Source organism: Heterodontus francisci, chromosome 5 (assembly GCF_036365525.1).
Source record: "Heterodontus francisci isolate sHetFra1 chromosome 5, sHetFra1.hap1, whole genome shotgun sequence".
NCBI lineage: Eukaryota > Metazoa > Chordata > Chondrichthyes > Heterodontiformes > Heterodontidae > Heterodontus > Heterodontus francisci.
In genome coordinates this window covers 7,240,419-7,254,799 of record NC_090375.1, presented here as the reverse complement: position 1 = coordinate 7,254,799, position 14,381 = coordinate 7,240,419, and the positions used below count along the sequence as shown (strand labels likewise).

At 48.1% G+C, this 14,381-nt stretch overlaps 1 protein-coding gene across 2 annotated transcripts in view; it reads right to left on the bottom strand.

Moving 5' to 3' along the window:
- Nucleotides 1-10,861: 10,861 nt before the first annotated feature.
- abcf2a (ATP-binding cassette, sub-family F (GCN20), member 2a) overlaps nt 10,862-14,381 on the bottom strand; it is a 110,704-nt gene continuing 107,184 nt past the window's right edge. For both annotated transcript variants that reach the window (XM_068031064.1, XM_068031065.1), the window contains exon 15: nt 10,862-13,806. In XM_068031064.1, coding sequence (XP_067887165.1) covers nt 13,669-13,806 — 138 coding nt within the window. In that variant the 3' untranslated portion in view covers nt 10,862-13,668. The remainder of the gene's footprint in view (nt 13,807-14,381) is intronic.

The following is a 14,381-nucleotide window of genomic DNA, read 5'->3' as shown; positions in this document are numbered from 1 at the left end:
GGGTGGGGGGGGGGGGGGTTTGAAATGGCCAGCGACAGGAAGCTCGGGGTCATGTTTTTGGACTGAGCGGAGGTGTTCTGCAAAAACTCAGTCTGCGCTTGGTCTCCCCAATGTAGAGGAGACCACATTGTGAGCAGCGAATACAGTATACTACATTGAAAGAAGTGCAAGTAAATCGCTGCTTCACCTGAAAGGAGTATTTGGGGCCTGGGAGAGTGAGGAGAGAGGAGGTAAATGGGCAGGTATTACACCTCCTGCAATTGCAGGGGAAGGTGCCATGGGAAGGGGACGAGGTGTCAGGGGTAATGGAGGAATGGACCAGGGTGTCATGGAGGGAACTCTCCCTTCGGAATGCTGACAGGGGAGGGGAAGATACATTTGGTAGTGGCATCACGCTGGAGGTGGCGGAAATGGCGGAGGATGATCCTTTGGATGTGGAGGCTGATGGGGTGGAAAGTGAGGACAAGGGGAACCCTGTTGCAGTTCTGGGAGGGAGGGGAAGGGGTGAGGGTAGAGATGTGGGAAATGGGCTGGACACGGTTGAGGGCCCTGTCAACCACAGTGGGGAGGAATCCTCGGTTGAGGAAAAAGGAAGACATATCAGAAGCGCTGTCATGGAAGGTAGCATCATCAGAGCAGATGCATCGGAGAAACTGGGAGAATGGAATGGAGTCCTTACAGGAGGCAGGGTGTGAAGAAGTGTAGTCGAGGTAGCTGTGGGAGTCAGTGGGCTTATAATGAATATTAGGAGACAGCCTATCCCCAGAGATCGAGACAGAGAAGTCGAGGAAGGGCAGGGAAGTGTTGGAGATGGACCATGTAAAGGAGAGAGAAGGGTGGAAATTAGAAGCAAAGTTGATAAAGTTTTCCAGTTCGGGGCGGGAGCAGGAAACGGCACCAATACAGTCATCAATGTACCGGAAAAAGAGTTGGGGGATGGGGGCCTGAGTAGGACTGGAACAAGGAATGTTCGATATATCCCACAAAGAGACATGCGGGTACCCATAGCAACACCTTTTATTTGAAGGAAGTGAGTGGAATTGAAGGAGAAGTTGTTCAATATGAGAACAAGTTCAACCAGGCGGAGGAGGGTGGTGGTGGATGGGGACTGGTTGGGCCTCTGTTCAAGGAAGAAGCGGAGAGCCCTCAAACCGTCCTGGTGGGGGATGGAAGTGTAGAGAGATTGGACGTCCATAGTGAAGAGGAAGCGGTTGGGGCCAGGAAACTGGAAATTGTCAAAATGACGTAGGGCATCAGAAGAGTCACGGATGTAGGGGGGAAGAGACTGGACCAGGGGAGAAAAGATAGAGCCAAGATAGGAAGAAATAAGTTCAGTGGGGCAGGAACAGGCTGAAACGATGGGTCTGCCAGGACAGTCCTGTTTGTGGATTTTGGGAAGGAGGTAGAAGCGGGCTGTCCGGGGTTGCAGGACTATGAGGTTGGAAGCTGTAGAGAGAAGATGAGATCAGTGACAGTCCTGTGGACAGTAGCTGATGATCGGTGGTGGGGTCATGGTCCAGGGGGAAGTAGGAAGAAGTGTCTGAGAGTTGGCGCTCAGCCTCTGCAAGGTAGAGGACGGTACGCCAGACAACAACAGCACCACCCTTGTCAGCAGGTTTAATCACATTGTTGGGGTTAGACCTGAGAGAATGGAGTGCAAGTTCAGATGGAGACAGGTTAGAGTGAGTGAGGGGAGCAGAGAAATTGAGATGGCTGATGTCTCACCGACAGTTTTTAATGTAACGATCTTGAAAAGTGGAATATTATTTAAATGGAGAGAGACTGCAGAATGGGTGACCTCAAAGATGAATTTCAAAAAGTTAGCATGCAGGTACAGCAAGTAATTAGGAAGGCAAATGGAATGTTGGCCTTTTAAAAGGAGTATAAAAGTGGGTAACTCCCGCCTCGACTGTATGGGGCATTGGTGTGACTGTACCTAGAGTACTGTGTACAGTTTTGGTCACCTTATTTAAGAAGGGATATACCCGCATTGGAAACAGTTCAGAGAAGGTTCGCTAGGTTGATTCCTGGGACGAAGGGGGTTGTTTTATGGGGAAAGGTTGAGCAGGTTGGACCTATACTAATTAGAGTTTAGATGAATGAGAGATGATCTTATTGAAACATATAAGATTCTGAGGTAGAGGCCTGTTACCCGACCCCCCCGACGATGTGTGTCAGGTTCGAGTCGGGTCGGGCCCATCCTCCGGATCCAGCTTTCGGATTGGGCTGAGTCCAGGTCGGGTCGGGTTGGGCTGAGTCCAGGTTGGGTTGGGTCGGGTCGGGTCGGGCTGAGTCCAGGTCAGGTCGGGTCGGGTCGGGTCGGGTCGGGCTGAGTCCAGGTCGGGTTGGGTCGAGTCCAGGTCGGGTCGGGTCGGGCCGAGTCCAGGTCGGGTTGGGTCGAGTCCAGGTCGGGTCGGGTTGGGCTGAGTCCAGGTCGGGTTGGGTCGAGTCCAGGTCGGGTCGGGTCGGGTTGGGCCGAGTCCAGGTCGGGTCGGGCTGAGTCCAGGTCAGGTCGGGTCGGGTCGGGCTGAGTCCAGGTCAGGTCGGGTCGGGCTGGGTCGGGTCGGGCCGAGTCCAGGTTGGGTTGGGCCGAGTCCAGGTCAGGTCGGGTCGGGTCGGGTCGGGTCGGGTCGGGTCGGGCTGGGTCGGGTCGGACTGAGTCCAGGTCGGGTCGGGTCGGGCTGGGTCGGGTCGGGCTGAGTCCAGGTCAGGTCGGGTCGGGTCGGGTCGGGTCGAGCTGAGTCCAGGTCAGGTCGGGTCGGGTCGGGTCGGGCTGAGTCCAGGTCAGGTCGGGTCGGGTCGGGTCAGGCTGGGTCGGGTCGGGCTGAGTCCAGGTCAGGTCGGGTCGGGCTGGGTCGGGTCGGGCTGAGTCCAGGTCAGGTCGGGTCGGGTCGGGTCGGGTCGAGCTGAGTCCAGGTCAGGTCGGGTCGGGTCGGGTCGGGCTGAGTCCAGGTCAGGTCGGGTCGGGTCGGGTCAGGCTGGGTCTGGTCGGGCTGAGTCCAGGTCAGGTCGGGTCGGGCTGGGTCGGGTCGGGCTGAGTCCAGGTCAGGTCGGGTCGGGTCGGGCTGAGTCCAGGTCAGGTCGGGTCGGGTTGGGTCGGGCTGAGTCCAGGTCAGGTCGGGTCGGGCTGGGTCGGGTCGGGCTGAGTCCAGGTCGGGTCGGGTCGGGCCGAGTCCAGGTCGGGTCGGGCCGAGTCCAGGTCTGGTCGGGTCGGGCCGGGCACACACGGCAAGTGCTCTGCTGGTAAGTATTGAAATAAAAAAAACTTACTTGAGCTGGGAGTCTGGGACGAAACTGAGTCTGCGCAGTGAGCGAGTGACGTCACTATGACGTCATCACGTATGCGCTGCAGCTTCCTGGAGGTTCCGAGTCAGAAGGTAAGTAAAGGGATGGTCAGGTCGGGCTCGGGCTTGGGTCAAAATCGGAGGGACTCGGGCCGGGTCGGTTGCGGTATTTTCTTTTTCAGTGTAGAGGGAGCTTTACTCTGTATCTAACCCTGTTTTTTTTTTAAGGTGGCCTTTATACCCCAGGCCCCTTTTATATTTTTCACATCAAGGGGGCCAGGTCCGTTGTGGTTTGGTCGGGTTCTATTTCCTGACCTGAGCAGGCCTTTATTCTGAAGAGGCTTGACAGGGTAGATGTTGAGAGGATGTTTCCCCTCGTGGGGAAATCTAGAAGTAGGGAGGACAGTTTCAAAATAAGGGGTCTCCCATTTAAGATGGCAACAAGGAGGAATTTCTTCTCTGAAGGTCATTAATCTTTGGAATTCATACCCCGGAGACTGATCTACAAGGGAGTAAAGGGTTATGGGGGTGGTGGTTGTGGGGAGGGTGGGCAGGCAGGAAAGGAGTTAAGATCATAATCAGATCAGCCACAATCTTATTAAATAGTGGAGCAGGTCGGGGGCCGAATGATTAACTAATGCTCCTATTTATTATGTTTTTATGTTCAATGACTGAGCTTCCACAGCCCTCTGGAGGAGAGAATTCCATAGACTCACAACCCTCTGGAGGAGAGAATTCCATAGACTCACAACCCTCTGGAGGAGAGAATTCCATAGACTCACAACCCTCTGGAGGAGAGAATTCCATAGACTCACAACCCTCAGAGTATTGAAAGAGGTTGGGGAGGCAGTGACGTAGTGGTATTGTCGCTGGCCTAGTAACCCAGAGATCCAGGGTATTGCTCAGGGGCCATGGGTTCGAATCCCACCACAGCAGAACGTGGAATTTGAATTTAATTAATAAAAATCTGGAATTAAAAAGCTAGTCTAATGATGACCATGAAACCATTGTCGATTGTTGTAAAAACCCATCTGGTTCACTAATGTCCTTTAGGGAAGGAAATCTGCCATCCTTACCTGGTTAGGTCTACATGCTACTCCAGACCCACAGCAATGTGGTTGACTCTTAAAATGCCTGCTGAGGGCAAGACACTCAGTTCAAGGGCAATTAGGGATGGGCAGTAAACGCTAGTCTTGCCAGTGACGCCCACATCCCACAAACAAATTTTAAAAAAAGGTGTGGTCTCACCAAAGCCCTGTAAAATTGTAGCAAGACTTCCTTACTCTTGTACAATATTCCTCATAATAAAGGCCAACATACATACCTAATTGCTTCCTAATTGCTTGCTGTACTTGCACATTAACTTTCTGTGTTTCTTGTACGAGGGCACTGAAATCCCTTTCAACATCAACATTTAACAGTTTCCCACATTTAAAAAATATTGTTTTTCTCTACTTCCTACCAAATTGAATAACCTCACACATTATACTCCATCTGCCATCTTCTTGCCCACTCACTTAACCTGTCTATATCCCTTTGCAGACTCTTTGGCTGGGGGTGGTGGGGGGGGGGGGGCGGGGGGGGGGGAGCACGTGGGGGGAATTTTAACCAAATAAAAAATGAGGTTTGGGTCAGATGGGTGTTTTAATTTTTAAGCTCGGACAGGAAGGTGGGCAGGGTGACAATCTGCTTCCAGAATATAGGTTAGTACCTTAACTATGATAATGGTGCTGAATACTTCATTGTCATTCAGCTTTTCAACTTTAACTGTGGTCAGCTGGGTTCCCTGGCACCGACATCCAGGTGAGGACTTGCCGGATGCAGCACCTTTACACCTACCTCCTGTATACAGCTTGCCTTTGAGCAAACTTTGCAATTGGTCTCATCTCGATCTTCCCCAGCAGGCCTCTGATTCCCTGACGCCCCCCAGGACTCTGAATGCCGCCCCCCCCCCACCTCCTCCATCAACTCCCCCACTTGCCCACCCCCAGTGAGGACTTACCTTCTCCTGCAGTTTTCACCTGCCAGTTACCCATCTGACTGGAAGTCAAGCCTGTCAATCGGACTTGGCTTCCAGGCAGGAAACTGCTTGGCGATGTTACGTACATGCTGTGGTGTTAAAAACTCTACAGCATTTGGGGGAATTCTGACATCCGGGTCCCCCAGCTTTCTGACTGCACCCTACTCCAGGCAGGTCAGGTAAGTAAAATTTCACCTTTTTGTGTCCTCCTCACAACTTACATTCTACCCAGCTTTGTATAATCAGCAAACTTGGATACATTACACTCAGTGCTTTCATCAGGGTCATTAATATTGAAAAGAGCTGAGGCCCCAACACTGAGCCTTGTCACACCCCACTAGTAACAGCCTGCCAAACTGAAAAATAAACTTTTTAAAATTCATTCTTGGGATGTGGGTGTCACTGGCCAGGCCAGCATTTATTGCCCATTCCTAATTGCCCTTGAGAAGGTGGTGGTGAGCTGTCTTTTTGAACCGCTGCAGTCCATGTGGGGTAGGTATACCCAGTGATGTTAGGAAGGGAGTTCCAGGATTTTGACCCAGCGACAGTGAAGGAACGATGATATAGTTCCAAGTCAGGATGGTGTGTGGCTTGGAAGGGAACTTGCAGGCGGTGATGTTCCCATGTATTTGCTGCCCTTGTCCTTCGAGGTGGTAGAGGTCGCGGGTTTGGAAGGTGCTGTCTAAGGATCCTTGGTGCGTTGTTGCAGTGTATCTTGTAGATGGTACACACTGCTGCCACTATGAGTCGGTGGTGGAGGGAGTGAATGTTTGTAGATGGGGTGCCAATCAATTGGGCTGCTTTGTCCTGGATGGTGTCGAGCTTCTTGAGTGTTGTTGGAGCTGCACCCATCCAGGCAAGTGGAGAGTATTCCATCACACTCCTGACGTGTGCTCTGTAGATGGTGGACAGGCTTTGGGGAGTCAGGAGGTGAGTTACACGCTGCAGGATTCCTAGCCTCTGTCCTGCTCTTGTAGCCATGGTATTTATATGGCTACTCCTGTTCAGTTTTTGGTCAATGGTAACTCCCAGGATGTTTAGTGGGGGATTCAGCGATTGTAATGCCGTTGAATGTTCATTTCTACTCTGTCTTCTGTCCTTTAACCAATCCTCTATCCATGCTGATATATTGCACCCAACCACATCAGCCCTTCTCTTGTGCAATAACTTTTCTGAGGCTCCTTATCCAATCTTCCCCTCCCGTCAGCGTTCCGGAGGGACCTTTCCCTCTGCGATACCCTGGTCCACACCTCCATCAACCCCGACACCTCGTACCCTTCACAAGCAACCTTCCCATGTAATACCTGCCCATTTACCTCCTCTCTCCTCACTATCCAAGGCCCCAAACACTCCTTCCAGGTGAAGCAGCGATTTACTTGTACTTCTTTCAATTTAGTATACTGTATTCACTGCTCACAATGTAGTCACCTCTACACTGGGGAGACGTAGCAGAGATTGGATGACTGCTTTGCAGAACACCTCCGCTCAGTCGCAAGCATGATCCCAAGCTTCTCGTTGCTTCCCATTTTAATTCACTACCTTGTTCTCAAGCCCACATTTCACAGCTGATGGGAGTGCTGCACTGTTAGTGATGCTTTCCTTTGGATAACATGTTAAACCAAGAACACACAAGTAGGAGCAGGAGTAGACCATACGGCCCATCGAGCCTGCTCCGCCATTCAAAACGATCATGGCTGATCTTTGGATTCAATTCCACTTTCGCACCTGCTCCCCATATCCCTCGATTCCCCGAGAAACCAAAACTCTATCTATCCCAGCCTTAAATATATTCAATGATGGAGCATCCACAATCCTCTGGACTAGAGAATTCCAAAGATTCACAACACTTTGAGTAAAGTAACTTCTCCTCATCTCAGTCCTAAATGATCTTCCCATTATCCTAAGACTGTGTCCCCGTGTTTTAGATTCCCTGACCAGTGGAAATAACCTCTCAAACCAAGGCTCTGTCAGCTAGTTCAGATGCATATAAAGGATAGCATGGCACTACTCCAAGAGTCAAGGGACTTCTCCTGGACAATATTCATCCGTCAAGTACTACCACCAATAGATTGGTCATTTCTCATATTGCTGTTTTCGGGATCCTGCTGTGTGCAGATTGTTTTATAAGCAAACGCAATCAGTTCATTGGCTATAATGCATTTGCAGTTCATTCGCAATGCCCTGTGGTGCTATTTCTTTTTTAAAGAAAGAATCTTAACCTAACTTTTCACTCATTCAGTTGTCCTGTCAATTTATTTCCCTGATGTTTGCAAATTCCTATTAGATCAATTAATAAACCCTCTCTCCCAGGCTAATGGTGTTTTGGAATTGCAGGTGTGAATCTGTATGCCATTGGGGTTAGTTAACTTTGTGGTCAAGGAAAGAGATGCCTGTACAGTCCCCATCACTTAAAACATCCACACTTTAAACAAGCAGTCACTTATAGCGGTCAAAATACGAAAACTATTAACGTTAACATTAATAGTAATTCAAAGTCGCTAGTTTCAGCATCTTCAGCTCTCAGTTTATTTCATTCAGATAGCACCACGTTAAAGTGCACTGGAGCAATCTGATCGCCTCAAACAGTTCCAGGGCTTTAATTTCCGATTCCCATTGACTCCAGTTTTGCTAGGGCTCCTTGATGTCATACTCGGTCAAATGCTGCCTTGATGTCAAGGGCAGTCACTCTCACCTCAACTCTTGAGTTCAGCTCTTTTGTCCGTGTTTAAACCAAGGCTGTAATGAAGTCAGGAGCTGAGTGGCCCTGGCGGAACCCAAACTGAGCAGGTTATTGCAAAGCAAGTGCTGCTTGATAGCACTGTTGATGACACCTTCCATCACTTTACTAATGATCGAGAGTCAACTGATGGGGCGGTAATTAGCCGGTTTGGACTTGTCCTGCTTTTTGTGTACAGGACATACCTGGGCAATTTTCCACATTGGCAGGTAGATGCCAGTGTTGTATCTGTACTGGAATAGCTTGGCTAGGGGCGCAGCAGGTTCTGGAGCAAAGTCTTCAGTACTATTGCCGGAATGTTGTCCGGGCCTGTAGCCTTTGCAGTATCCAGTGCCTTCAGCCCTTTCTTGATATCACGTGGAGTGAATCGAAATGGCTGAAGACTGGCATCTGTGATGCTGGGGACCTCAGGAGGAGGCCGAGATGGATCATCCACTCAGCACTTCTGGCTGAAAATTGTTGCAAATGCTTCAGCCTTATCTTTTGCACTGATGTGCTGGGCTCCCCCATCATTGAGGATGGGGATATTTGTGGAGCCACCTCCTCCAGTTAGTTGTTTAATTGTCCACCACCATTCACGGCTGGATGTGGCAGGACTGCAGAGCATGGATCTGATCCACTGGTTATGGGATTGCTTAGCTCTGTCTATTGCATGCTGCTTATGCTGTTTGGCACACAAGTAGTCCTGTGTTGGAGCTTCACCAGGTTGACACCTCACTTTGAGGTATGCCTGGTGCTGCTTCTGGTATGCCCTCCTGCACTCTTCCTTGAACCAGGGTTGGTCTCCTGGCTTGATGGTAATGGTAGAATGGGGGATCTGCTGGGCTATGAGGTTACAGATTGTGGTTGAGTACAATTCTGCTGCTGCTAATGGCCCACAGCACCTCATGGATACCCAGTTTTGCATTGCTAGACGTGTTTGAAATCTATCCCATTTAGCACAGTGATAGTGCCACACAACACGATGGAGGGTATCCTCAATGCGAAGGCAGGACTTCATCTCCTCAAGGACGGTGCAGTGGTCACTCCTACCAATACTGTCATGGACAGAAGCATCTGTGGCAGGCAGATTGGTGAGGACGAAATCAAGTATGTTTTGCCCTCGTGTTGGTTCCCCCACCACCTGCTGCAGACCCAGCCTAGCAGCTATGTCCTTTAGGACTCGGCCAGCTTAGTCAGTCATGGTGCACCCTTGCCACCCTCAGTGCTTCCTCCACATGGTGTTCAACATGGAGGAGTATTGACTCATCAGCTGAGGAAATGGGGGGGGGGGGGTGCGCGGTGGGGGAAGTAAACGGTAATCAGCTGGAGATTTCCTTGCCTATGTTTGACTTGATGCCTTGACACTTCATGGGGTCCGAAGTCAATGTTGAGGACTCCCAGGGCAACTTCCTCCTGACATATACCACTGTGCCACCACCTCTGCTGGGTCTGTCCTGTCAGTGGGACAGGACATGCCTGGGGATGGTGATGGCAGTGTCTGGGACATTGTCTGCAAGGGATGATTTGGTGAGTATGACTATGTCAGGCTGTTGCTTGATTAGTCTGTGGGACAGCTCTCCCAACTTTGGCACAAGCCCCCAGATGAGAGTTAGGAGGATTTTGCAGGTTTGACAGGGCTGGGTTTGCCGTAGTCAATTCTGGTGTCTGGGTTGATGCTGGGTGATCTATCCGATTTCATTCCTTATTGAGTTTGCAGCAGTTGGATACAACTAGTGGCTTGCTGGGCCATTTCAGAGGGCAGTTAAGAGTCAATCACATTGTTGTGGGTCTGGAGTCACATTAAGGCCAGACCAGGTAAGGACAGCAGATTTCCTTCTCTAAAGGCCATGCGTGAACCAGATGGGTTTTTACAACAATTGACAATGGTTTCATGGCCATCATTAGACTAGCTTTTTATAATAGATTTTTATCCACTCTACCCTCCAGCAGCACTCAATGCAGACAAGCAGCAGAGAGTCCCCTGAATATATGCTTCCTGAAAACAATGATGAGTCAGATCAGCTAGAGCTCAGAAACCAGTTTAAATTAGCTCCCTAATTAACTAGCTACAGCTACTTTGAAAGCTTGTATATCCTTGTTTAAAAGTGCAACTTACCTCTTAACTTACAGTAATTTCAATTAATTGCTAATTGTAAACAAACAAAAACTAGACTAGAGATTAACCCTTAAAATCCACTCACTGACCAAACTCCTTTTTTTTTTATAAACATTGTGCCCTCCAGCAGCACTCAGTGCAGATTTCCTTCCCTAAAGGACATTAGTGAATCAGATGGGTCTTTATGACAATGTTAACTGATAATTTTTTAAAAAAAGGAATTTAAAGCTTAATTAATTGAACTTAAATCCCACCAGCTGTCACGGTGGGATTTGAACCAGTGTCCCCAGACATTAGCGTCTGGATTTCTAGTCCAGTAACATTACCACTATGCCACCATTTCCCATTAAAGGTTAAAGGTTCTCAGGATGTGGCAGTAGATACGATTCTATTTACTGCCCACCCCTAGTTGCTGAGGTGGTGGTGGGTCAACCCTTGAACCGCTTCAGTCCTGGTGAAGGTTACGGAAATCCAGGACGGTAACCCAGCAACAGTTTCCCAAGCAGCCATGCTGTAGTTTCTACGATGGCCATTTTAATACAAAGTTAGAGAGAGGCTAATGCTGGGGAGCAGAAGCACTCTAGAAATTAAAACAGCAAAACTAATTTCACAAAGACCCTTGCAATCAGCTGGATTTGGTTGCCAAGGCCAGTGTAATAATTTACATCTTGCAGACCTTCAATTTCCAGAAAATATCAAGAAAAGAGTCACAACAAAAATAATGGATTGGAAACACTTTCCAGTAAACTTTATTTTTCCCTAAAATATAACATTAAAACCAGACAATCTGAAGTCGGTCGCCAGATGATCAGATGCCTTTTACTTTAAGGGATTCAGATGTCGCATTACATTTTCTTTTTAAAAATGAAACTCGACAATCATTATACTGCAAAGAAACCAAAGGATTTCAGTAAAAAAAAAAGGAACATTGATATGCTATGTCTACTTCAACCAAGAGAAACTCTCTCTTTCCAAACAGGTTTGTGACTGTAACATTAAGGTGCATTACTGGAGGGCACAGATCTGTCATTAAGATTGGGGTACAGCACTGCTGAGTCGGCGCTGGGAGTAATTTGAGGGAAAGTTGGATGTACTGAACCTGACTCAGTAAGGAAGGCTGTCCCCACCCTCTCTAACCTGGGAGTTACAACCCAAGTGTGGAACCCACACAGCAGGGGGAGGAAATCAGGACAACATCACACCGTGGGTGCAGGAAGGAAAAGGGAACTGGACAGAAACACCCTGTGATCAGGAGGGGGAGAAGCCAGACAGAAACTCCCATGACCACAGCGGGTAGGTGGGGGTGGGGGGTAGGAGGAAGAAGAAAAGGAACTGGACAGAAACACCCTGTGATCACCAGGGCTGCAATCAAACCTCAAGATACAAAAACACCAATCTGAAGGAAAATAGCCAATCTATTCTCAATCTCCCAAGCATACACATTTTAGGGAAATATGATCACAGCACATTTGAAGATAAATACTCAAGGAAGCTCCATCACTCTCTCAAGTGAAGGATGTCAATACCATTGAAACAAACTTTGAAATCCAAAATGTAGAGGTGACCGCATACAGGAAACGCTTCATACCTGGTGTGAGGTTGAAACCACCTGCCTCTCTCTCACAATACATCATACACTCAAAATTGTTGCTTGCTTTCATGTCTAAGCTAACTGATCGCAGTTTATTTAAAAAAAAAAGCTTTGGAGAGGCGGGAAGGGTACTTGCAACCTCTAACAAGTAGAAAGTGTGTAGATTCAGTGTTGCTCAGAATACTCCATTAGATAGCCCCACAATTACTCCTTTTCCTCTATTCTTATGCTTGTCTACCAACAAGAAACAGAGAACTTCTACAAATATACCACAAACTGGAAACATTTACTAAACACCAAGCTCGCTCTGTTCCCCAGCCTGGAGCATGTTCAGAGGCATCGCAGGTGGGGTTGGACATGTAAACAAGCATTAAGCACTGGACTGGCAGTTCACCTGCAGTAATAACTGGAGTGGGGACCCCAGATGCTTTGCATGAGGGCAGCATGCATAGAATCCAGAAACCCATACTGAACAACAGTACTGTACAGAGCCAACGGCCATTGTCAAGAACTGTGCATCAGGGTTCTCTAGCAGTGACAGCCACAAGTTACTGGGCCATTTCTCTTGGCCCCTTTTGGAAAAGGAGGAATCCTAATTTTAAAACAAACTCTCAAAAGGACATTGTCTGTAATAAGGATTTAAACCTTGTGAATCTTTGATGTTATAGAGTCAGACTGCTATTTGCACAAGATTTATTACTTCACATGGTGCAAAGAAAAGACAAATGGAGAAATCTGCCATATTCTGGAGGTGGTGGTTTGGAGTAGGGATATATAATGGATTCTCAATAGAGGTTAATTGGCAACCGCATTTCACTCAGTATCACCCATCTGGACTGGGTCCCACAGTGCACAATACACAAAATAAATAAACAGAGTTCAAGGTTCTTTCCTAGACCTCCTCTCAGGAACCCTACAGTCATAGGCTGACGGAATCAGCACAAGTTAAAGCATCAAAGCAAAGATGACCACTATATTCAAAACAACATTAATCTAGATTTTAATCGGAATTAGCCATCAGCACCATAATCTGCAGATGGGCACACGTGTTTTTGAAGGAAGAAAAAAGAAAACAGGAAGAAAAATGTAGGTTTAAATATTATGCATTATCCACACAACAGAGCAGCATTCCTTTTCATAATATACACAACGCTCTACAACCAAACCCAACAGCATGGAGGGAGAGTGGAGTAAGCACAGCTCCCCTTCCGGGCTCCTATGGCACATGCAAAGGGCTGTGGTTGGGATCCACCACAGGGAAGAAGTGTTGTGTTTCTTGGCAAACTACTGCAGCCCTGTCTGGTTATCAAGTATTGAAGAGGCCACAATGTTACTGATAGAAATATTAAAGGATCCCAGTATTCCCAATGCCCCAGCTTCCCCACAACCTTCAACCAAAGGAGCAACTGGCTCGCGAGGCAATGAGAAGGGAGCAGGTCTAGGCCTGTGGTGTGTTTTATGGATACAGGCAAAACCCTAAGTAACCAGCGTTGGAGCAGAGGATGAGGGCACATACAGGACAACGATCCAAAATGTTTTAGGTGGGTCAGATTTTGTGCACAGAATACAGGGATTTTAAGGGAGGTGCTGCGGTAGCAGGTTAAAGGGGCAAGGTAGACAGCACCGACCTCATCAGGACAAGCTCTGAGCAGACAAATCCCCCAATACTTAGCTGGAGGACAATAAACACAGGGTTGTGTTTAACAGTTTAAAACATTCTGCCTGCCGCTCCCAACCAGGTGAAAACTACAGCCTCGAGGATCAGTAACTTAATACATGAACAGCAATTTATTTTTTGCGTTTGATTTTAATTGTCTAGCATGCTTAAAACTCAGCCATGCTAACACTGCTGTGTCAAGCTGCCTGGGTTCTAAAAAGGATGATCTGTAATGTTTTTAGAATTTCTCTTAACGTTGATGCCAAGTTTCTGAGGATACTTCAGGCACTGGGACTCTTCTTACTGTTCTGAGGGTTGTCACTCAGCATCTTGGACTTCAAGTGTTCCTTGTATGACAGGATCCCTCCTTGCCACTTGGCTATTGTCTGTTTCTCACACACCCAGATCTCCTGAGCAACCTGAGAGAGAAATCAGAATTTAATAATCCAGTCTCAGAAATTCCTTGTAGACTGGCTATAAAAAAAATTGACATCAAGGAAAGGTAATTGAACCCATTGACCTCACCACTAACCCCAGTAGATTCCAAATATTATCAACTGCCAGTTAAGCTTAGTTTAAAATCACTTTCTCCAATTTCAGACAGTCATTATGATACAGCCTATGTTATCTCTCTGTAGAAAAATCCAGTCAATCCCATTCCCCTGCTCTATCTCCATAACCCCACAGGGTTACTTCCCTCAAGTTCCCATCCAATTTTCTTCTGAATCAATCATCGCCGCTTTCACCACCCTCGTAGGCAGCGAGTTCCAGGTTGTTACCATTAAAATCATAGAAAGTTTGCAGCACAGAAAAAGGCCATTGGCCCATCATATTTGCACCGGCCAAAAAACGATCCACCCAGCCTAATCCCGCCTTCCGGCATCTGGTTTGTAGCCTTACATGTGACAGCACCTCAGGTGCACATCCAGGCACCTTTTAAATGGGATGAGGGTCTCTGCCTCTACTACCCTTTCAGGCAGCGAGTTCCAGACCC